The sequence below is a fragment of the Anser anser genome (assembly GCF_964211835.1).
Source record: "Anser anser genome assembly, chromosome: 1".
Taxonomy (NCBI): domain Eukaryota; kingdom Metazoa; phylum Chordata; class Aves; order Anseriformes; family Anatidae; genus Anser; species Anser anser.
The window spans coordinates 166,798,057-166,824,110 of NC_139720.1; the positions used below are offsets into that span (position 1 = coordinate 166,798,057).

The following is a 26,054-nucleotide window of genomic DNA, read 5'->3' on the forward strand; positions in this document are numbered from 1 at the left end:
TTATCTGATTAGATATAGGGCATACTTTCCAGGATTTTTTAAATCTCCCTAGCTGTCCTTAGCAAAACGACATTTACTTTAGCAATAGTACACATGGGATATCAGTGCTGAGAGAACCACATAACCAAGTGTCACATTTATTAACAATTCTGAAAGAGATGTCAAGTATTAATGTGGGGAAGAGACTAACCTATAAGGTCATATATTAAAGAAGCCCCTTTAATACCAGAAAAATGCAGTGAAATGCCACTGTGGAGAATTCTTTCCAGTTCAGGTATAACTGTCATTTGAAAAAAATAAACTACGTCAGTGTCCAAGGCTGGCTGAATTGAATTCATACTTCTTAAGTTTGTCAACAGTTTTTTAGGATATAGATGATGATGGAAAACAACAGCATAAAACTTCTGGGATTACACACAGCAATTTAGACAAACTTGGGGAAATATCTTTCAAATATGGTAGGTGGCTTTTAACAGATACTGACATTTTTCAAAGGTCCTTCTGAAGGATGCCACCCCCGAACACAGTATTTTCAGACAACCATTACACCACTACAAACATTCTGCCTGGGGTGAGTATTTTTAGAAATGGATGAGAAGGAGGCAGGACAGACAGCCTGCCAGGAGGAGAATATATTCTTTGTTCATAAATTCAAGAAGATGAAATATTTTAATACAACCTCAGAACATGACTGGAATTTTTTAGGAATACCCAACTCAGGATAACAAATATATGTTTTTGTATTCTGCATTAAAAAAAAAAAGACTTGGAACAGCAGTACAGAGGGTTTTCTTGTCATATTTTATACAAAAGGATTTGTTAAATCAAGTATTGACAAAATTAATACACGTATTATAAAATAAAAATGTTAAGCCTTAAATTAAGACCTAGCTGTGCTTGTAATCTTCACAGAAGTATGGAGCACATTTCTATTGGTTCATTTACTTTTCACTTTGTAAGTAACCATATTCAGAGGGAAAAAAAAGTAAAAAAAAAAAAGTAAAAAAAAGTAAAAAAAAAAAAGTATTTTCTGCTTTTAACTTTCCCTTGCAGAAAAATGCTTAAAATACCACTATGAATCTACACGAAAGCCCTATTTTGAAGGTCAGAAAAACCTATGTGCAACTGGGCCACTGTTGGCCTCATGCTGCTGCCTTTTATTTTGCCTCTAGCACCTTGTGTAAAATAGGATTAGAAATTTGACAACTAATGAAGAGTCCAGCAGAATAAAAGGCTGGCAAAGATAAGTAAAGTAGGTTTAAAAAAAGCTGTCAAGGCAGGCTGCATGCAAAAATTATGGCTTACTTTAACCAGACACTCCTATTCTGCCATATCTTGAACCTCTGTGCTTCTCAGACACAAACAAAAAGGGAAATTATTCAGGGATTGTGTAACAAGCTCTCAGAAAATTAGCTAATTTTCAAAAGCTTAATATCTGTGACCATGAATCAGTATTAGCAAAAGTTTCTTCATTTAAACAAAAATTCTCCTTTTGGCTATCTCATTTTACTCATGTCTTTCTTGATTTAATGCATAAAAGACCTATAGACATATTCTGTAAGTAAACTTTTAAAGGTATCAAAATTAATGTATGATGTAACCACCAAGTATGATTTGTTTCCTTTTACGCTCTATATTAAAAACTCGGAGAAATTGAGTTGTCTATATTTTGCTATAACTTTCACTCTGCATTTGAGTTCTAACTCAGTTCACTTGAGATAAAGCTCTAATATTTTCCAGTCCTTCTGTTCTGTCAGATATGTTTGTGAGTCTCACTTATTTCAGTGGATAATGGTTTTGTAATTCTGGTTTATCTGGTGACAAGTCAGATCACCATCAAAAAGGAAAAGGCAAGTGAATCCCATCCTGACATTCAAGCACAGCTAATACTTTATTGGTCTTGAAAACATTCAGATAAAGTTCCAAATGTCGTAGAAAAAGGAAATGTATGAATCATTGCCTAAAAAAAAAGCTTTAGCAATGTCACCTATTGTTTTTTGAAAGCAATGAAAACCTTTGTAACACTTGTATTTGCAAATCTGGAAGGCAATGGAGAAAAACATAATCCAAAAATAGATCTTAAGATTTTGATCACATTATTCTGACTGTTCTTATGCTAAGGCCAAACTGAAGTTGATCCTGGACACACGTGGGAAAGAGAGTGAGAAAAGAAATTTTAAACACACCCTGGCCGTATTCTTGAACTACGCATCCTCTGAGTATAAGGCAGGAAAATATGTGACAAGTCCCTACTCATTCAGTGGATGCATACTTAGCCTGTAAGTCTTGCTGAGCCCATTTCTAGGTCTAGATGTTCCCTAATTCCTGAAAGATTTATTGCCTTATTACTTATAATTTCATCATTCCTTTTTGCTGATACACAAACAATTCACATAAAGACTCCAGTATTGTAGGTGGAGTTTCATGGATGAGAAAACAGGAGCACACGAATTTCACAAGACTTGCTGCAATGTCTGTAATTGGTGGGACACTTAGTGTCAAATCTCAGGATACTCAATGAAGTTTTACATCTACTCACTCTATCATCACCAACTGCCTCAATAATCAAGATGCATATATTGAAGAAGTCATACACAAGATTTTTAATAGACCTCCATTTCTTTTCTGATTACAAGCCATGAGCAGGCTTATAAAAACTACTGAGGTGACGCCCTTTTTCTAAGAAGATAATGTCGCTGACAGAAGAGTTACATAGAATTTGCATTTGAGTTCATGGCAGCTACATTGCATGACTTCCTATAAACTCATGGGAATTCAAAATTCTCTTAGCACCATCATTATTGCTATCATGCTCAGCTAAATGTTAGGTATGATGGAGAAAACAGCTGCCCGAGGACCTTAACTGAACACCATGCTGACTGTTGTCTCTTTTGGTCAATTGAGGCCAAGAGGCCGTGGTGAGCTATACTGAGCAAGAAGTCCCTTGGTCTGGGTATTGATCATGATTCCTAAAATCTGCTGATAACCATCAAGCAGCCTCCATCTCTATATTCAGCATTGACTTTTCTAAATATGACACCAAACAAGTTTCATTTCTTGTTCTTTCTTCAGTGATCTTTCCCAGCTGACCTCCTACAAAGCATCTGATCTACAGCTGTTCCCTCTGCCATGACTGAATATGTAAAGGCCGCACTAATGAAATCTGGCTAAAACCTTAAGGGCATTTCTGCCCTTACCTAGTAATGTCAGCACAGAAGAAGACAGTTTAAGGTTACAGAAACAAATCGCTGCTAAGTGAGCCTTCCAAATCTGAACTAAGAGTTAGTCTAGAATATATTAAGTATGTCAGGCACCTTGCTGAATAAAGCTTAACATCATGGGCCTGTCTGAATTTTCATCTGCCATCTATGGCTGCTTTACTGTCTCTATATCACACTTAGTCATGTATAAATGAGAAAGAATAAAGAAGTTCTTTGAGAAGACAGTGGCATTTATTCTGAGGCAGGATGCATTTCCTTCTACACCACTATGCTCACTAATCAGTGCCAGGAGCCCTCATTCAGACCAAAGGCTGAGGAACTGAAGAGCTCTACAGTCAACTGTGAAAGCTAATTTAAACTGTGCCAAAACCAGTGTAATGCCTACCCCTGAGGTTTTCAGTGTTAAATAAAGAGGAAGAAGCTGTTGATCGGGATCTTTTGTAGAAGGTAGACTGGGAAAGATCACTGAAGAAAGGACAACAACTTATTCAGTTTTGCTTGGAGAATACGTATGACCCTGCAAACACTGCATTAACTTTTCAGTCAGGAATAAAGGGCTTGGGTCTCAGCACATAAGCTTTGCAACAGCAAATCATTTATATCAACATGCAGAAAAGCTGTAAAGAAAATCAGCACTCCATTCAAAGCCAAATCTGTCAGAATGGGGAGGCAGAAGGTCCCTGTCACTGGAAAGTAAATTAAGGTTTTTGCCTTTTACTGAAATGCAAAAATGTATCATCAAAAATAACTGTATTAACTTTTACTATCAAAAACAGTTTTGAAAGTTTTAAGCCACTTCTCCTAACCATAAGAAATAAATTGTCATTGTAGCCAAAGCCAGATCTGGCTGTAGTCATTACTATTGAATTATGGGTATGCTTATGTGACTCCTGTTTTAGTACCTTTGTTTCCAACATTTTTTGAGTGACACAAATGTCTTTCAGATCATTTTATAGGTCTGCTGAAGCATTATATAGTCTCCAAAAAGTGTTTAAAAAAAAAAAAAAAAGAAAGAAAGAAAGAGAGAAAGAAAAAAAAGACCAAGAGACCTTATTTGAGGACAACCTATTATATTCTGAAAAATACACAATAATTATTAGACAGGGTTATCTTTGCTTCTACTGGCTTCTTGCCTACTTATGTATGTTAACTAGATGTATACCGTTAGACGCCCTAAAAATGGTGAGATACCTATTCTATTCTGTTAACTGTATCCAAAAGGTGGAGGTCCATTTGTTAATTATACCTCCATGCATTCTATATATGTTATTGTTTTAAGACAGATACTACATCTAACTGTTCTATTTGAAAACAATGCAGAAATTGTTTTCTACTTTAATAGAAGCAGGCTCAGGCCTTGCATGGAACAGTACCCACAGAAGCTTAATTCTTAGCCAGAAGAGATATAGTATCTGACATCCTTTTCAGGTAAGTCCCTTTCAAAAGTTTTTCTTTGTATCACTGACTAGTTTGACAGAAAACCAATTACCATTTCCTATTTATTTTATACTGAAATTAATCCATTATGCCTTTAACATCTGCATCAGAATCCTTGACAAAAGACAAATAATCATTTAAGTATAACTTTAAAATGCATGACCTGAAAATCTTTCCATCCTAAGTAAAAATATACTAAATTAAAGGAAGCAAGATTACTTTTAATAAATTTCACTGTTACTACAAATATTTTTCATGTAACTGTTTACTTCCCCTGTGTGGCACAATCATTTTTGCCAAAAGCACAGTATTTATAATGGCATCTTTAATAGAAGAAAAGCACTTCTGCTGACAGCTGCTTAATGCATATTTGGTTAGCATAAATTTAGCAAAATTTGTAGTTTTGTGAAATTGACACATGAGTAGCAGATGGTTGACATCTGAAACACCAGCCAAATCTAAAGGAATTATAACAAGAGTAGAGAGGGCGGAATTTTGCCCACCAAGATTACAGGCTACTTATAGTTTACATACTGACACAAATAGCTGTAGCGCAAGGTTACCATAGTAACTTGTAGACCAAATATTCCTCCAGCTCTCCACCAATGGAGGGAAAGCAATACAAAGCTCGATATGGTAATGAGAGCCACCGGGGGATGATGAATGTCGACTGATTGAGAGTGGGGATTAAGTAAGACTTTAACACGCTTTTAGAAGTGAATGGCTGTGACTTCCCCAGTTAATACGGTGGCATACTTAATTCTCTAAGATTTCCCACAGTTGTTGACAGGAAAATCTTTCACTGAAGCATTGCTTTTTTCCTAGGGATTACACTGTCACATGTCTTTTGCATGTTATTCTTACCTAGTTTGTCTTGTTTTTACATACTGAGGGGAGGGGATGTGATTCGAAATAATATAGACTGTGACTTCAGACCTCAGAAAACTATACACTGTGAATCACATGAAATCCAACTAGCTAATCTAAACTCATTTTAGTACCTGCACAGCTTAGCATTACCAGTTAACAACTGCAAATATGAGCTACCGTAATTATTGATGCATATCTGGAAATCTAATTCTAATTAATTCACTTTTTGATTGCATGTTCAGGCACTTTATTATGGTTGAAGACAATTTTTTTAAGTCAAAATATCTCAGTTCACGAGCTTTTTTTCATCATATTTTCTCCCCTTGTTCTTTTGAGGAGGGGGAGTGAGAGAACAGCATGGTGAAGCCTAGTTGCCCATCAGTCTAAAACCACCACAGATGGGTATTGCTGATTGTTTTGAAAAATATGCCATCTCCATTAGTAGAGAACCTTACAGTTTATTGGAATTTCAGTAAAAAAGACGTTTCTGTCTTTTCCACCAATAGTTTTCAAGATATTCTGTACACAGTTACATTTATAAGATACATTACTACATATGCCATCTAACATACCACAAGAAAAAATGCATCTGCTTAAACATACTTGTTTGTCACACTAAATGGTATATGTTATTTTTTACTATTTAAAATTTTAACACCAGAGTACATAAATTTGGACTTATGTACATAACTGTGTGAAGATACTACCGCTCCCACAATTTACTGAAGCCCCAAAAAATATACTATATAATCCATATTACTGCAATTCATCTGCTTCTATTCTTTTGCAGCAACTGTCTATATACTACTCTTTATGATGCAGGCTAGACACAATGAAAGAATAAAAACCGAAAACATCTGAGGTAAGTTAGCAAGGTGGACCTCAAAGTTCATACTTCTAGGGCATTTGTTAGGAATAGAGGAATGCTGCATTTATCACACTGCATGTCTAAAAAAAGCTATCAAATATGAAAATAAAAAAATGAAGTACTTAAAATCACATTTATCACACACTATAACATTGTTTTGACTATGTCTGCTATTTACCTTGCTGTAACTTTATCTTCCACATCAGTCTTTGATTCTTGAGGGGTCACTTGTTCTGATGAAAAAGCAGCACTACAATACAAATTGTGAAAAGAAACAATGCATCAGATATTTGGAAACACATTATACCATTTATATGGGCTATCATTGTAGATGTATATTTTTAACAAACATAACCACAGTGAGTTTGGATTTTTTGAGATTTTTTTCTATTATATTCTTTATACATATTTATACATACAAAAATGAATATGCCAAGACTAGCTGTTTTACTAGTATGGATGTAGTAATAAAGTGGAGTCTTTTTACTGTTCCACAATTATTTTAGTAATAAAGGAATTTTTAATTACTTTTCAACCCCATACTAAACAAATTTTATTTATCTAGTAAAGGCTGAAGTTTTACTTAGTAAAGTACTAAATTTAAAAAAATAAAAATAAAAATAAGTAAATATTTACATTTTCCTATTTTTATTTATTTGTGTCAGATTGGTCTGACAGGACCAGTTAGATTGGTCACTACTGGAATACTACGAAATGATAATAAAGTAAGAAGGTGGCCGATACAATTGAAAATAAGAGTCCATGCTTCTTTAGACAATCGTGCTATTAGGATGGCAATTAAACCGTGACAAGTTTTGTAGCTCCTTTAATCATAAGCCATGAAATTACAAGCTAGTTAAGTAATCTTTTCCTAATTTAGGCCATGTGAAATGTACTTTTCTTTAATGAATGGATTTAATGAATTTATTTTCTAAAATTAGAGCAACCTTTGCTGACAGTCAAATTAGTTTATGAGTACATCAATTAGTCTTATATTAATGCCTTTTACTACAAGCCTCTGCATTTGTATGGCTTTTTAATTTACTGTTTTCTTTACTTTGCTTACCTATTCCTATTCCTATTTTCACTCTCACTTTAAAACAACAGTTTAGCATAAAGGAATAGTTGCATTAAAAACATATGCAACTGTGGAATTAAAATTGTAAAGTAGTTTTTAATTTACTTATTTTTTTTTCCAATTTCAATAAAGAAATTTAAGTGTTCTAAACTATACAAAATAATTATAGTTCTGCAAGGAAAGATATCTTTTTCATGCACTTCTGGGACACTGGCTATGGAGGAAGCCCCCCCCCCCCCGAAATTATACAGTCTTTGTATTAAATATACAAACATTATATCAAACAAATAAATAAAAATAATCAATATGTGTGCACAGGGGTGTGTTGCATTTCTAAATCTATTAAGAAGCAAAGTAAACAAGATGTACCTTGTTGGAGCCTTTGAATTTTCTGAAGAAGTGGTCCTGTAGAGAAAGAAGAGTAAATATTTCAGAAAACAGGCAACAAAATGTCATTACTGAAGCACTTTACAAGATTTTGGATCAATCATCAGCAATTAATTTTATTTTTCCTTGTTTCCAAGACTATAGTTTTGTTTCTTAATGTAGAACATAACTTGTTTAACCCAAGTAGCATAATACTAAATCCTGATCATATTCTTTATATGTTAGTAAGACAGTCATTCTTCAATTAACATTCTCGAGTAAATCACTCTGATCAGTAGTGTTTTGTTTCCTGCACATATTCCACAGTCAAAAAAAAAAATCAATTACTGTCAGCTGCTTATATTCTTAGCTTCAATTGCAATTTCTTTTAAGAGTTCTGTAAAGTGTTCTTAATCTGTTTGGAACTAAGGCAAAGCACTACAGAAGTTCATGTCATGCTTGAATAGAGAATGCTAGAATCAGGTCTCAGAATCAGAAAAGCAAAGTAAAAAATAAACTGACAAAAAAAAATACTTAATTGCTGAATTCCCTTCCTGAAGACAGGCTATTCTCATATTTGAAGAAAAGACACGGGTCTTCGCTCCAGCTGTCTTTAAGATTGATAGTGACCTTTTAAAATTGTAATTATTATTAGCATCTATGCATGACACTTTATTTCCTGAAACTCACAAGCATATAAAAGGTTCTTCTTTGCTATTATTAGTTATAGTAATATAGCAATTTCATACAGTTCACACATCTTCAAAGAACTTTTCAAAGATAAAAAAATTAATCATTTAATGCCCATCACTGTTTAACCGAGTATCCTTGATGGCATTGTTGTTATATGATGGCAAGGGTCATGAAAACTTCATAAAGAATATGCCTTTATTTTGGTCATCTCTGTATAATAAAGGAGTAATTGGATAATTAGTGCTGAGAAGGAATCCCAACATTTTACTGGAAGCTGGGCAGGTGTCATGTAAAGATACACCCCATATTACCATGATACAGTAAGATATTCAAATGAAGCCAGATAAATTCATGACAGTTGACATAATAAACTTTTCTTTTAAGCACTAACTTAAAATAAAATAAACTTTGGCATCTAGGAGCTATCTTTCTGCTGGGTGGTGAGTGACTTTGAATCCTGGCCAAACAGATGGACAGTAGTAAACACAGAATAAGATTTAAAATAATTGCTAAACTTGGATTTAAGGATTCATCTTAGAGTCCTCCAGTGATAGAGATTCAATAGAAATGCTACCTAGGATGCCAAGGAATCCTACCCAATACAACAATATATCCATTCACTTCTATTTGATTTAGTTTTGATCATTGATAATACATTTGTACTCATGTTGGAAGCTTCCCAGATTAAAAGTAGGGAGGCACAAGGTCATGCTGCACCCAGTAGGGGACCTAAACAAAGAATATCATGAATGTTCATTCACAAATATTTTGTCACCCATATTCTGCTTTTAGATGTGCGCACAAGAAATGTCCTCCCTCTCTTTCTGATCTGCCAGAAACAACTGTGATTTTAGAAATAAATATTAAACATTCAAATGCAAGTAAGTTTAGCCTGACATTTTCTTCTGAACTGTTTCTTGGACACCTTACTGGGAGTTAACTAAGCAGTTTTTGAGGTTATGTCCACACTGTTAACCAAAAGGGCTCAGAGTTATCCCCTGACTGTCTGACCAAATGGCACCAATAGATTCCTGCCTGTATGACTAGTTACTCTATAGCAGACTTGTCTTGTATAGAGCTAACTGGAACAGTCCAAAGTAAAATCACAGAGAAAGCATACAAGCAATGTAGAAAATTTTGGGAGCACTTATGTAACCTCAAGTCACTGGCACTTCACATACTCAGACTCATCAATAACAAGCATCAATCTAAGAGCCCAAACAAGTATTTAGACATGGGATGCTTTCTCTACCCATGCCATCTTAGCATACTATGTTCCTCAAAGAATTGTCCTGTTGGCTCCCTCCTGAAATCAACTCTAGCCCAAAATTACAAGAGGAAATAACCAAAGTTCATCAGTACTTACAGTTTGGTTTCTGCTGTTTCTGTTGTGGTCTTACTACTTGAAACTGGGGGAGGCATCCAAGATTGTCTGTCAGTGTTAACAAATAAATTATTAAGTATTAGTATAATGTTATGGGGCTGAAAAGTAGTTTCGGTCTGCTTCTCTTCAAACGAATGTTAGAATCTCAGCAATGCTACAGAAATGCCTGTAAATGTTCTTGAATTATTAGTATTTTGAAAACTTCATAATGATACTTTTTAGATTTTTTTTTCAGAAAACTGAATGGAACTGGAAATAACATAGTAATTTTAATTACTGTTTTATAAAATGTATTTTCTGACTCATTTTCAGACTTCCGCAGGTCTTTTCTGCAACATGAATGATTCAAAAATAAGTGGATCATTCTTGGAAAACACAATCCAACAGAATGTACAAAGCAGAGGGTGTCAAATACCAACCCAAGAAACACATTCAGGCTGGTTTTAGATGCCTTATAAGCATCACAGACACCTTCAGGTCTTTTTTTAATTTTCCTCAAATCTATCACTCAAGCAGTTTTTTGTGTAGAAAAAGCAATTGTACCATAAACAATGCAATTCAGTGATTGCCTTTCACATATTCAAAGGGCCTGGAGAGAGCTACTTGGGCTGAAAACACCATAAACTTCCACTGAATTAAGGTTTTTAATATGAAGACAATGACATTTTAATTTCTACTTTCATAATACTGCTGACCATAATGTTTGCACATGGAATACGGAAAAGAAAATCACAGACAGAATTTGTAACTGGAAAGGATACATAAAGCAGGGCTTCACAGACCTAGGGGCACAAGTGAAGGGATGGGGGCCCAAGAGATAGCGTCCTGTATATTGCCAGAGATAGGAGTGTGGGAGGAATTGTACTCATGCAGATTTACACCTGGCTATGCAGCTATAACCAGGGCTTTGGATTCTTTGATCACATAATGAATCTCAACAAAAACAGATCACTGGAGAGACATGGGAACCACCTGACTAGGAAAGGAAGAAGAATCTTCACTGGCAGGTTCGTTGACTTAGTGAATTGGGCTTTAACCTAATGAACTTGGGCAGTGGGGTTCAAAGCTGTGACACTTGTATACTTGCAAGCTACAAGGTGGAAGAATGCACCTACCAGAGTAGTGAGGAATGCTCCCCAGCCCTCCAAAAAGGTTCTGCCAGAAAAGTTAGACAGTCCAATTGAAGTGTCTGTATTAATAAACACATCATGGGTAACAAACAGGAGGAGCTGGTAGCTACTGTCCAGCTGGAAAGCTATGATCTGATCTCTATCACTGAAATGTGGTGGGATGAATCACATGATTAGATTGTGATCAGCTTCTATAAACTGTTCAGAAGGGACAGGCAAGGAAGGAAAGGTAGTGGGAGGTTGCCCTCTAAGCAAAAACAAACAAACAAAAACAACAGGATTGATTGCACAGAGCTGTCTCTAAAAAACCAGCCACATACAGATTGAGAACTTATGGGTGAAAACTGGATATCAAGCCAACAAAGGAAACTTCTTGGTTGGTATTTACCACATGCTGCCTGATCAAGAGGAGGATGTTGATGTTGTTCTTTCTTCAACTACAGGAAGCATCATGCTCACCCACACTGATCCTGCTACGGGACTTCAACCTCCCTGGCATCTGCTGGAAAAGTGGTGCAGAAAGCTGAAAACAGCCTGGGAGGCTCCTCGAGAGTGTTGAAGATAACTTCTTATTCACAGAATCACAGAATGGACAAGGTTGGAAGGGACCCCTGAAGATCATCCAGTCCAACCCCCCTGCCGAGCAGGATGATCTAGAGCACATTGCACAGGATGGCATCCAGGCAGGTTTTGAATATCTCCAGAGAAGGAGACTCCATAACCTCTCTGGGCAACCTGTTCCAGTGCTCTGTCACCCTCACAGTGAAGAAGTGCCCTCTCATATTCAGCCGGAATCTCCTGTGCTTCACTTTGTGCCCGTTGGCTCTTGTCCTGTTGCTGGGCACAACTGAAAAGAGACTGGCTCCATCCTTGCAACACCCTCCCCTCAGATATTTACATACACAGTGATGAGGTCTCCCCTCAGTCTTCTCTTTTCCAGGCTAAACAGGCCCAGCTCTCTCAGCCTGTCCTCGTACAACAGGTGCTCCAGTCCTCTAATCAAAATCCAGAGGATTGAAAGCACAACCAGAGGAGAAGTGTTGCTGGACCTGTTGCTCACCAGTGCAGAGGAACTTATGGAAGAGCACAAGACTGGAGGTAGCCTGGTCTGCAGTGACTGTGCCCTAGTAGAATTCACCATTTTGAAGGATATAGGTCAAGGAAAAAGTATAGTCAAGACCCTAAAGCTCAGGAAGGCAAACTTTAAACTGTTTAAAGGACTAATGGAGAGTACACCTGGGAAATTGCCCTCAGGGATAAAGGAGCAGAAAAGACATTTTTCTTAGGACACAAAAGCTCTCAATTCCAACATGCAAGAAATCAGGCAAGGAAGACAGGAGACCAGCATGGCTGAGTCAGGACCTATTAACCAAACTAGAACACAATAAGGAAATGTATTAGCAGTGGAGGAAGGGTCATACATCCTAGGAAGATTATAGGGATATGGCTTGGGAGTATACGGATGGAATCAGGAAAGACAAAGTACAGATAAAGCTAAACTTGACTAGGAACATGAAGAATAATAAGAAGGTTCTGAAGGAATGAAGTCCTACGCCGCATAGGAGAAAATCAAGTTCAAGACCATGTGAGGAACCTAAATGTTCACAAGTCCACAGGACCTACTGAGATGTCCAGGGTCCTGAGGGAACTGGCAGATGAAGTTGCTGAGTCACTATCCATCACATTTGAAAAGTCATAGCAGTCAGGTGAAGTCCCCAGTGACTGCAAAATGGGAAACAATACCCCATTTTTTAAAAGGGTGAAATGGAGAACACAGGGAACTACAAGACTGGTCAGCCTCACCTCTGTGACCAGTAAGATCATGGAGCAGATCCTCCTGGAAACCAGGTTAAGGCATATGGAAGACATGGAAGTGATCGGAGACAGCAAACATGACTTCAATGACCCCATGGCAGGGGGGTTGGAACTAGATGAGCTTTAAGGTCCTTTCCAACCCAAACTATTCTAGGATTCTATGATGAAAGTACAGCTTTCCCCAGCAGTACATTTTAAATAAAAAATGTAGTTCTTTGTTCTAAACCCTATTTTTTTTCTCTTGTTCAGACAATACTATCTGAAACACAAATTTTTAAAGCTAGCTTTGTAACATGCTGAAAACCTTTATGTAGTTCATATGTACTGAAAACAGCACAGGGTCAAGTTTGGCATCAGAGATTTCAGCTGGTTGCAATTAGCGTGAGCTACAGTTCTTTAAACTTAAGACACTGAAAAGACACGCTCTTGCTGAGTTAGGGGCTGCAGTGAAGAATTAGCATCTATTGTGCTATGTCCGCATTGCTCACAAATTGGCTGTACAGAGGCAATCTTGCAATACAGTACTCCTAAGGAAAAAGACAGAGCATGGAAAAGATGAGTTCTTCCTGATGCTTGCTGAAAAGTTAGAGCTTGATAGAGGAAAAAGTTTTTCATTACAATTGTGATACAATACTGAGGAGCTATAATATAATGAGGTGCTATAATAATTCAGTGCTACATAATTCAGTGCTATATATCCTCTGGCAATCAAACAATGTGGCAATGAATACCTTTTTTTCTTGATTGGAGAAGTGGCAGCAGTGTTTGTGGATGATGCATTAGGAGTCCAAGACTGTCTGTTAAGGAAATATAATTCATTCAGTCAGTCAATCATCTTCAATAAGTGCATCATTTAAAATAAGAAAACAAGGATAAAAAATGAAATTTCCTTTATCAGAAAGATACAACTTTCTGGTATGGTCTAATTATGTTTACATAGGCCAACTGAAATTTTGGAAACACTTCAAAGGATATCAGATTTGGAACACTGTAAGGTATTCTGATGCTTAAAAATATGTCTTTACTTGATATTCATTTCTGACTCCTGAAAACCTTTACTTCTATATCTACACTTCAGGCTCCAACTGCTAAAATGTTAATATCTTTGGGTTTTGTACCTTAAATTTTATGTTTCTTACTTAATTATGTCAATGCTGCTCTATTTTATGATATGCCTGTAAACGGAGCTGATATCCCTCATATTTCTTACTACAGAGATTCCAAGTCAGTGATTTTTCTCATAAAGTTCATCAAAAAGTTATTGTCTTGCCATCTTCAATTCTTAACGTAATGAGAATAACTGAAGAACAGAGTTTTAACAACTTCTTTATCACTGTCTGGCAGGAAAAAATATATACCATTTAAGTCTCACTTAAGTGTCACTTCAGAATTCATGGTAGGATTCATAAATTATCTCCATACAAAATAACACAAAATCCAATTTATATGATATTTCATACATCATCATCACTATGATTTACAACATTATGATACAAAATCATAATTTTAAAAAAAATGACCTTGCTTGAACTTTAAATGCCAGAGATACTCATTTGCTCTTATGAGTGAAATCTCAGCACTCCATAAGATACCATTTAATTGCTGGGCTCAGTCTTCACTAGCAATTGTATTCATTTCAATTTATTGCTTGTAGAACTCTACTGACATTGCTGAAGACACACAGTAATATACTTATTCCTTTACAAGTATGGCAACTGAGCTTTTTTGACTTCCGCTTTTTAAATAATAATAATAATAAAAAAATCAATTAGTAGAGCTTTAAGTTCTTTAGAAAATAAATTTTCAGTAATGTTGAAACATGTTATATATATCATGTGGCCACTTCTGCACCACAACTGACGTATTTATAACATGTCAAAGATTTTATACTATCTTATTTTAAATGAAAAATTGGCTTCAACCTGTTCAAAATGAAAAAGGGATCTTCTGAGAAGAGAAAATCTGTCAAATAAACCCTACATTTTCTATTTGCTTTCAATTGGAAAAATTAGTTAGCTTTGCTATCAACAAAAAATATATTTTACATTTTGATTCTCAAGTTTTCCATTGGTCTATATTCAATGGTATTTTCCACTGAAAACGTGAAGCAGATTTTTTTTTTTTCATGTAGATCTTCCTCAGAAAAACTGTATTTGATAGAATTCATGCAGACATATATAGAGCTCTAGAACATGATGACATTGAACTGGTTTCAAAATGTTCTTTCTTTTTTTGTATCTGCTTCGTATCTTAAATCCCGTGTTTCTTAAATTGTTATGAATGTAAATTTGTAAATCTGAGCTGGTCCTTTTTTTAATCTATGTGGAGAAACGTGGCAGTTCTGGGGGAAAATTCCTCTTACTCTGAAGAATAAGAAAACATCTGAAAGACATCAGATGAATTGTCCTCCAAAAGACTCCTTTTCGTCTCACTGACTGTAAAAAGAGTCTATGATAACTTAGATATGGATGGCTACATTCCAGATGACAGATGGTGAAATGAAGCCTTCTGTTAAGCTATATACCATACAAATTCTCTATATATTCTTGATACATATATGTAACTTAGATGAATACACGATAAATGCTATATAATACTTAGATGATAAAGTTTCAAAACTCTTACCTGTTGTTTTGTTTATTATTCAGAGTGGGAGACTTATTTATGTTATCAATATCACTTCTGCCTGGAATTCTGTAAAGAAAAAAAAAAAACAAACAAAACAGAAATTGTTTGTAATACATACCCTAGATCTTTATTTAAAACCAATTTGAATAAAATTTAAAAACGAAGTATCACTTTGCCCTGTGTACAGATTAAAAAATCATCAGTATCACTATACGTTTAGAAGAGAAGTAGACTTAATATCAATTATAATAATAATACAGTCTAATTTATTATTTATCTATTATTATTATATAATAATACAAACAGTCTAAGTAGCTCACTGAAAAAAAACCAACTGTTTTAAAAGATTATGTTCATACACTGAATAATATATCAAGCCTTATTGCCACAACAGTTAATTTATGGAATAGAACAGAACAGAGTAGATAACAATTCCTTTAAATTAGATCGGAATACTAGAAAGAAGGTAATGATTTTCAGGCAAGCAGTACAAAAACCCCTTTCCATCTCCCTCACTATCCCTTGAGAGATGCAAGTCTTGTCTTCTTTATGATTTTTAGAGATCAAAATGATTTGAAAATACTCTAGTGTAAAATCCATGATAAAGCGTAGTATTGACCTGTAGGAGCAATATCCATCACAACAGTTAGATTGTTTTAGCCTAAATGGATTTTATTAAGCCATTCAGTTTACACTAAAAACAACGTGATTTTTCAAGCCCTTAATGGATTCTACAGTTGCTGCCCGAAACCCATCCACAGTTTCACAGAAAGCATTATGTAGCTATCATAGCTGAAACGTAGCTTAAATACTGATATATTTCAATTTTCATTCCAAAAATGGAATCACAGATTGGTTAAGGTTGGAAGGGACCTCTGGAGGTCATCTGGTCCAGCCCCCCTGCTTAAACAAGGTTTACTAGAGCAGGTTGGATGTGTAGACATGTGCAGACAGCAGGACCATGTGTAGACAGACAGAATATCCTTTAATAAGAATGAGGAGAGCACAAAATTCTCAAATATAAATTGATATGTATTTAAATAGATCACAAGTACTAAGTTGAGGTGTTTGTCTTAAATATTCTGATAAATTAGATGAAGAATATTTTGAGCTACAACTTATTTACATATCTAAATTACATAATTTTATTTAGTTATGTATTCACATCTATACTACAGATGCTACAATAGAAGATACAAAATAATTAAGTCTACAACTATAATGCAATATTATGTACAAAACTTTTTTTATGCCACTGTCAGCCATGTATTACAAGTATTTAATGGAAACCCTTCAAGTGGGCTCTGGGGCACAATCTGTTAAATTTAGTTGTGCAGATAACTACCTCATACCATGGGCATCTTGTAACTGTGACTGGCAGTTACAGTTACTCAAAAGATCACTAGAGGTCTCACTAAACTTGCAAACATTGCTGTGGATGCAAACATGAGTGTTCTAATTCACAGCTATCCAATGAACCAGCATTTCATCAGAGTTTCATTTCACGTTTTCAAGATTTAAGCACAATACTTTAGGTAGTGATGTATTTTCTCATTTTAGATAAGACTTAAAGGGCCCCTCTGGCATCCTACTCTACTGCTGCTCAATGTAGCAGTATTTTGAAAAAAGGCAAAGAAAGGTAACTATGAGGTTAACTTTTACTTGTAAAACTTTTCAGCCTCTGATAAGCAGTGATTAAAAAATATCCGTTTGCGCACACAATGATGTCTCTAACAGACACCTTTGGATCAGTAATCCATTTATCCATCTAACATTTCTCTAAACCAATTTAAACATCTGAACTCAACAATATCCTGCAACGGTGATTCCTATAATAAGTATATGTGTTAAGTGAAAAACAAATTTATTTATTTATTTTTAATCATTACCTACACCTTTTCCTATTTCTTAAAGTGAAACAAATAGCAAATTCTTCTTCCTTACTCACTTTCCCTACATCGCACTCTTTTCCAAACTGAGTTTTTTTTTTCTCTTCAGACATTCCGCATATGAACGCTATTCTGTACTATTCTGTACCTGCAAACATACTTTCTGACCTTCCCCCCTCCCTTTTTTTTTTTAATCTGGTTCTATTGTATTTTCTTCACATAAGTGAATATTGCATTCAGTGTTCAAGATGTTGTAGTGGGTTTACATGGCAAGGTTTTGGTAGCAGGGGGCCATAGGGGTGGCTTCTGTGAGAAGAACCTAGAAGCTGCCCCATGTTTGGTAAGGATCCCAGTGCTGACCAGAGCAGAGCCAATAAGTGATGTTATTTTGCGCCTCTGTGAGAGCATATTTAAAACGGGGAAAAAAAAAAAAATGCTGTGCCACACAGCAGCTGGGAGAGTGAGAGGAGTGAGGAACAGCCTTGCAGGCACCAAGGTCAGTGAAGAAGGAGGGGGAGAGGTGCTCCAGGCGCCGGAGCAGAAGTCCCCTGCGGCCTGTGGCGAGGACCATGGTGAAGCAGGCTGTCCCCCTGCAGCCCATGGAGTACCACGGTGGAGCAGGGTTCCACGCTGCAGCCCGTGGAGGAGACCACGGTGGAGCAGGTGGACCTGCACCGACGGAGGCTGCGGCCTGTGGAAGACCCCTGCCGGAGCAGATTCCGGGCCGGACCTGTAGCCCGTGGAGAGGAGCCCACGCAGGAGCAGGTGACCTGGCAGGAGCTGCTGCCCGTGGGGGATCCAGGCTGGAGCAGTTTCCTCCTCAGGGATGGACCCTGTGGTACGGACCCATACCTGGAGCAGTTCTTGAAGAGCTGCTGCCTGTGGGCAGCCCACGCCGGATCAGTTCAGCAAGGACTGCATCCTGTGGGAGGGACCCCACAGCACAGGGGACGAGAGTGACTGAGAAGGAGCGGCGGCGAAGAAGCACTATAGACTGACCATAACCCCCGTTCCCCTGTTCCCCCATGCCGCTCAGGGGGAGGAGGTGGAAGAGGCTGGATGGGGGGGAAGGTGCTTTTGGTTTCTTTCATTTGTTTCTCACTTCTCTAGCTTGTTAGTAATAGGTAATAAATCTTACTATCTCCCTATGCTGAGTCTGTTTTGCCCGTCACGGTAATTACTGCACGATCTCCTCGTCCTTATCTCAACCCTTGAGACCTTTCCATCATATTTTCTCCCCGTTCCTCTTTGAGGAGGGGGAGTGAGAGAGGGGTTGTGGTGGAGCTCGGCTGCCTACCCGAGTAAAACCACCACAGATGTGCAGAATTGGTTCATACCATGACTGAACAGTGGTGTCTGGTTTGCTCTCAATTCATTTTCTAATAATTTCTACCATTTCAAAGGATTAGATTATTAATAAAGCAGACAATGAATGTGGGTTTTTTGTTTGTTTGTTTGTTTGTTTTGCTTCAGTCCCATATCCTGTGATTTGACTGCTATAAATGCAGTTAGTATTTATTCTTCCTGGAAGTTATTCTGGACATAGTAGCATTTAGCACTTGGAAAAATAGCAACATTATTTTAATTGTCACTATCTGATTTTTAAGCTTTCTCCCATCTTTTGTTTAACATTTAGCTAGTTGCTACTAATAAGAGAGGAATAAAAGGATAAATAAAATTTTTCCTCCCATCTGAATGTTGCAATTTTTCTCTGTGATATGTGTAGATCTACGTGCCAGTACAAGTATATGTGCATCTACTGCAGTCAAGCTGTGGATCTCTAACAGGTCAGCTGTCCTTATGCTTGCAACCAATGGTGCAAACATGTAGTCATCCCCAACATCTGTTCCAGGATGTTAATACTAAAACTGAAGTTCAAATTTTGTAAATATTGGGCTAGGCTAAATTCATATCAAAAAATAGGTTCTTTGAATATGGAAATGGCAGTATCCAGGAAGCAGAGTTGTGCTTGGCTTGTAGATATTCTTTCACTGTCAGATTTCTACGTGTTGTGAAGAACCAAATATTACTCCTCTGTTCCTCAAACAGTTTATTTCTGAACTTTTTCAATAGAACTTCAATGACTATTTGCCATTTTGAAAAATTGGTATTGAAAAGACATTCATCCAGATAGAACCATATTCTTAAAATTCTTTTCCTTTGGAATACTACAGTCGTGGCCACAAGAGATATAAAGTAGAAGAGTGGAAAGATGTTCCAACCTCTGGCTTAAAAACTGGTAGCTTTCACACACCTTTTGCAGGATAGAAGATTACCATTTTAAAACATCTCAGCTAGAAACAAATTATTTTCCATGTAGACAACATGACTTACAATAACTTGATAAACAGCTGAGAGAGATCTCCAATACTGAGAATACTGAGGATATTCTTCTCAAGAACTGTCAAGCCGGAACAGAGCTTTAGATTTTATTCTACATTCCAGAATCATACTCCATTTTTCAACTATGCCTTTTGAAAAGAAAAGTTTTGAAAAGAAAAGAAATGAAAAAAAAATGCTTCTTTATGCGCTTTTTTTTCTTTTCTTAACAATTTAGGCAACTAAACAACATGGCTGTTCTGGAAATTAGTTTATTCTAAGCTTGAGATTTTCTTTACTATGGGAATGCTTGCCAGAAACAATTTATAATAAAATGAGGGAACTGTACCTGGTGGAGAACATCCTTCAAAGAGGAAGCAGAAATACCAAATTTGACTGCAGGCTACAAAGAGGTGTTAAAGGAAAATACATCACCACACCCTTTAATGCCTTAGGTTGCAAGTTTGAGGAGATGCAGAACATGTGGTCCTCCCTTGCAGAAGGGCCTGCTGGCAATGGGTGTGCACAAATTAATCCTGGAACGGCTATATTTCAGTTTTGAGAAGATGAGTGATGACTGAGAAAAAATAAACTACTTGACTAGAGCTTCCTCATTTTGATAATTTTAAGATAGAACCAACACTATTCACTCCATTAATTGACATATTCCACATTAGTTAAGAGAAATGCATATTCACATATATAGTCTTTTCTCTATGTATTCTCTTTTTTGTCATCTGTTGCATAATAAGAACTATTTATCTTAGATATTTGTGTGTATGAGAACACAAAGACAGGCAGCTTACAACCTAAAATACTGCAGGCATCTTTATTATCTCAGCATAGAACAAAAAGTCATAGAGAGATAGAGATGTGTACATCCCAAAGAACAATGCTGCTCAGCAACACTGGAGAAACTGGAATTGCCCTACGACGTCTAAAGTAATAGTCAAGGATTCTATGCAAGAAATTAAAGCTTTAAAATAGTTTTGAAGTCAACGAGTGTGTGTATAAGTGTGATGTAGCTGATATATTCTACTTGAATTTCCAGATAGACTCATAGAAACTTCCTTGTTAAAGACTTTTAAATAAGCTCATCTACTACATGGTAATAGAGAAGGTTCTTTCATGAACAAATAACTGGTTAAAAAGTCAGAAAACAAGGTTTGGAATAAATGGCATTTTTTTTTCAGAGTGGAAGGAGGGATCTGTACAAGACCTGTGTTTTTTCCATATGCTCAGAAATTATCTGGAAAAGAAAAGTGAGATGATGTTGCTTGCCAATGACACTAACTCATGGCAGTCAAAATAAATGCTGACTGGCACGGCTTTCAGAAGTCATCTGCTAAAATGTCAGATTTCTAAAATGGCAGATGACATTCATTTTTCTTAGATGCAAAGTAATGCCTGACAAGAAAAACAATTGATCTCTGAACTAGCTATTATCACTCAGGAAAGAGGTCTTGGAGTTATACATACAATATTGTGAAAATGACAGCTCAATTCTCAGCAGCACTCAAAAGAGCAAATTCAATATTATGAAGAAACGGAATAACAGATGAACCTGAAGCTATTGTTATACTCTTGTACATATAGAAGATATGTTCTGAAGTGGATCCTAAGATCAAAAAGACTAATTCGGAAATAGAAAAGATATGGAGAAGAGCAATAGGTAAAATAAGGTTACAGACTGGCTTCCTCATAATGAGGAAACAAATACAGTAGGAGCCTGTATCCACCAGCCCATGGAATAATTGATGGAGGGGTGATAAAGAGCTCTGTAGCCCATTCTATTCCAGCCTTCCATGGATACACTAGATTTTATACAACAAATTTTCATTGTTTCCTACAACACAAGAAGCAAGGATCATTGAACAAAATTACAAAGAGCCAAGATCCAGCCAAATGTGTGCACATTTTCCAGAGTGTGCATTTAAATTCTGGTACTGATAGACTCGGGGTGTTTCAGATACCAGATATTAATGTTGACTGAATTTTGAAGAAGTGATGCAGAAAGAATCTGCAAATACAGATGTAGTCATGTCTTGGCAGAGGTCAAGGCTGGAGAGGACATTCAAATTAAACACCTTTAAGATAAGCATATGGTTCTGATATTTGTACTGATCACACTATGAAGTGGCAGCAAAGAACTGCAAAGAGCTGTGGTTTTAGACATGTTGTGCTTGACTACTGGAGATAGGATTCTGATTTATAGCTTGACAAGCAGGAAAGTGGATAGTTCATCTGCACAAGGATATGTACATTTATTAGCACAAGAATTCACAGAAATTGATACAAAGGAAGAAGAGCAAGATGTCAAAAAGAACCTTTTCTCAAATCATATTTCCATTTGTCTCACTTACAGTTCATGCAAAAATCATACATAATCTTCTATTTAGACACTTAATAAATACAAAAAATAATATATAATTTATTTCATTCACACCTTCATGTTTAAGTCCACTCATACATATGAGAATCACAAAATACAATACATACGGAAAAGAGCCCTACCTGTCCAAGGTAGTATCAGACCTGTATCGTCCAAGTACAGCTTTCTGATCTTCCTTTTCATTTGTGCTACTGCTATAAAAAAGGTTAAGAATTAAAATTTGGTCACTGTTTTTATCAAACAACTTGTCAAAAATAAAACAGTATATAGGTCTTAAATTAAAGTACCATACAGAATTTCAGACCATTCAGATGTTAACGGATCCAACCCTGCATCCATTGTAATCACTGACTCAACAATTAAGTCAGATTTGAAATAAGAACAGATATACAATGGAAGCATGACTACACTATAATTGATTAAAGAAAGCTCTTGCTATAAACAGGATCTAGTAAAAGGGTCCTCAGTTTTCTTTGTCAATATCATTAGAAAGACAGTTAGACAGTCTACCATACCTGTGTAGGCCATCTTGGGATTTGTACTGGTTAAGTACTGCCCTTCCATAGTTTTCATCAGCACTTCAAGGAAAAGAAAGAGAGCAGTTAGTTAAAATTTGAATTATCAAAAATAAAAAACTGTTTGTGGTTGTTTTTTGTTTTTGTTTTTTGTTTTTGGTTTTCAAAAGATTTATGTCCTCAACAAGATTTTACAGACATTTACCAGCAGCACACCAACTACACGTCTCCAGATTAGATTACTACAGACATTTTGGAATGTCTGAATCATCTCTTCCTATGTGCTGTTCATGGACCAAATAATGAGGGCCTGGTCTCAAGACGGAGTTTCTACTGTAATACAAGTCCCAGTTTGCATTACAGTAAATTTCGAATGATTCCAACTTCACTAAGTTCCTTAAAGGAATTTGTCAATATTTATAATCATCTTCACACCTGTAAAAATGAGTCAGATGGTATTCTTGCAACCAAAATATATGAAATGTGTATTTTGCGTGTAGGGAAGAAGATTGAGATGCTCATTACATCTCATTAAATGATCATTGCATGAAAGTCCCGACGAAAGAAACGTCAGTGAAAGTCCAACAGACTAATAGTTCCAAAAGGCAATCAATATTTCATCAAGATGAGCAAGTAATAGTTATTTGATGAAAATTATGTAATTTTAGGTACTATAATTCATGAATAAGTAGACAATCCCAGAAAATGTACATAGCACACTAAACCAAAGACAGAAGAAATGTACGTCAGATCTTTCCTACCTTTCCTCTTCAGGTCTCTTCTTTATCCAGCTGTTATCTTGCAAAAGGGTCCGTCGCTTGTTAACATCATGAATAACTTGTCTGCTTTTAATTGCAACAGAAGGGCTCTTATTATCTACAAATGCAGATAAATGTGTCTTGAAAATGAAGGTATGGGAAAGCTTTGGAAAGTTAAAGTACTGTTAGAAGAGCTGAAATCTGTAAAAATTCAGCACAGTTTGAATCTTCAGCTATCAGATACAGACACAATACCTTTTTTAACATCAGAAAAGAAAAAGCACAAGCATTATGTTTGAAGATCCTGTTTAGTACAGACTCTTTTCTTGAAAAGTTTGCAGATTAATGCCTACAACCTTAAAGGGAATGCAGAAGACCAGCTTACCAAACTGAATTCAGTTTCATCCTTAATATGAGACAGCTTGGAATATTTTTTTAATGTAAACAAGTTTTATAGCTCTGATAAAGGAATTATAAAATATACATGCAGCTGTAATTCCAGGAAAGCTAAAATAATGAATCCTATTTCTCAGGGGGTTGTCTGTGGTTGGATTTTCAGATGTGTGACAAGATAAAAATTTCAAATGAAAGCTAATCTTGAGATGATCACATGGTCCTCCACCCACGCTCAACCCAACATGTGTGGATTTTCAGGTTCCTCAAAAGGGTCAGACTCCCTCTGAAGCTTTTACCTCAGTGGCTGAACAGAGTGGCTGAAAGAGAGTGAAAGCTCTCTTTTCTAAACAGCTATCTAGTTTTACTTAACTTTTTATAAATGCAATACCTCCATGTTTTCAAAGGTTATCAGGAGGAACAGACAATCACACATCCATGCACACTCACATGCTGTATGAACATAGAAGTCTTACTTATGCTAAAAACCTAAAATATCTTTGCCCAACAATGCTAATATCTAGTATATTGAGTGACTAACAATATGATGTTCACTTGATCTATGTGAATATATATTCTTCACTATGTTAGAAATCTGATGTTTATTTCCTTTGGTTTCTCTTTATGAGGAGTTTGACCCAGGAGCAAGGAGAAATATTCAAAGATTATTGTCTATTATTCCCGTTTGTTCTTCTTCCCACTAAATTTCATATTATCATCCACTTTGAAATTGAATATTTTTTAGTACCATTACAACATTTCCCTTTAAAATGGAAGACTATAAGTTGAGTCCTAATAGAATCATAGAATCATAGAATATCCCAAGTTGGAAGGGACCCATAGGATCATCAAGTCCAACTCCTTGAAACTAGAAACTCTATTTTTGAATTGTAATACGTGCCCAACCTTTCCCAGACAAAAGATGAAAAATTAAATACAAAAAAACTTTACTGATAGTATCCAGTTAATCAACAAACTGACTGATTAAGAACACTGAGTTTATCAGGTTTTTCTTAAGAGGTTTCAATGATTTTCTCCTAAGTCCTAAATCCTTGAGCATCCATGCAAAAGGATTTCTATACTGCCAGATTTCAGGACATGTTATTATCTGGTGGTCAGTAGGGATGTTAGATCGTAAACGTTGTGTATAGAAAGATCATGCTTCACAGTCCATATTGTATCATTTGTCAGAGCTGTGTTTGGCATTCTGCTGTGATTTATAAGAAAATATAGCTCTTGCTTTTCATCCAAGAATTTCAGCTGCATTGATAACATGTAAAATGACAAATAGCTACAGCGAGGGGAACACAGAATCATAACAAAGCACCAAAACATTTACTTTAAGTGACAGAGACCAAGAGTGATCTTTCAAATACATTTTCTTCATGAAAGAAAAACACTGTAATACTATATAAAATTCAATCTAAAAATCTATAGCTGACTGCAAACCAAACTGTGCCTGCTCTTAACTGTTGCAATTCACTATAGATATGTCCAGAGCACTAAATAAAAGAAGACCAGTGAAGGAATTCAAGGACTGGACTCTTCATCATTTGTATTTGTTTAGTTGCAGGCATGCTCTCTGGCTTTTTGTTTGACTAGCTCTTTCCAAGACTAAGCTGCTAGAGAAGGGACATACATTTAAGAAGCGTGGATGTGACGGCATGTATGTGTGTTGCTGTCACAACAGGGCTGTTGGCCCTCATCCCAAGGTTTGCTTTTCTTTTTTTGACCTGCACGGATGCAGTCCTTTGAGACTATTACAAAATTAGTAGGCACATCAAAGATGGGATTTATAAGAACATGTTTACCATCACAGTAGGTTAAGAACAAAGTCATCTATCCTCATTACATGATTTCTGTATCAGCCTGTTCACTTCCATTTGAGACAGTTTTTCCCTTAAAAAATATTTATTGAAACCTGACCTAAAGACTTCAAAACAGGAAGGAAGGAAGGAAGGAAGGAAGGAAGGAAGGAAGGAAGGAAGGAAGGAAGGAAGGAAGGAAGGAAGGAAGGAAGGAAGGAAGGAAGGAAGGAAGGAAGGAAGGAAGGAAGGAAGGAAATGTCATAGCCTTGCCTGCATAGCTCCAATAGTTCATTAAAATATCTATTAAAAATCTATTTGACTTCATGCAAATGGAAGAGAGGATGGAACCCCATTAGTTTAAATAATGTCATTGTCTCACAGTCACTGAATGGAGATCATTGTAATAGGCAAACAAGACTATGTGAAGTTCATTTGCTTGAAATATTTTTTGTTTTGAATATACTAATACTATTAGTAATGACTGGAATGT

General features: G+C 36.2%; 1 protein-coding gene across 8 annotated transcripts in view; it reads right to left on the reverse strand.

Annotated features, from left to right (window-relative positions):
* SCEL (sciellin) overlaps positions 1–26,054 on the reverse strand; it is a 96,983-nt gene that overhangs the window by 17,020 nt on the left and 53,909 nt on the right. For 6 of the 8 annotated variants that reach the window (XM_083820569.1, XM_083820572.1, XM_083820568.1 and 3 more), the window contains 8 exons: positions 23,367–23,481; positions 22,606–22,668; positions 22,213–22,284; positions 15,488–15,556; positions 13,594–13,659; positions 9,900–9,965; positions 7,844–7,879; positions 6,575–6,646 (listed from right to left, as the gene is read on the reverse strand). In XM_083820569.1, coding sequence (XP_083676695.1) covers positions 6,575–6,646; positions 7,844–7,879; positions 9,900–9,965; positions 13,594–13,659; positions 15,488–15,556; positions 22,213–22,284; positions 22,606–22,668; positions 23,367–23,481 — 559 coding nt within the window. The remainder of the gene's footprint in view (positions 1–6,574; positions 6,647–7,843; positions 7,880–9,899; positions 9,966–13,593; positions 13,660–15,487; positions 15,557–22,212; positions 22,285–22,605; positions 22,669–23,366; positions 23,482–26,054) is intronic. The other 2 variants (XM_083820571.1, XM_083820570.1) reach the window with 1 other exon arrangement.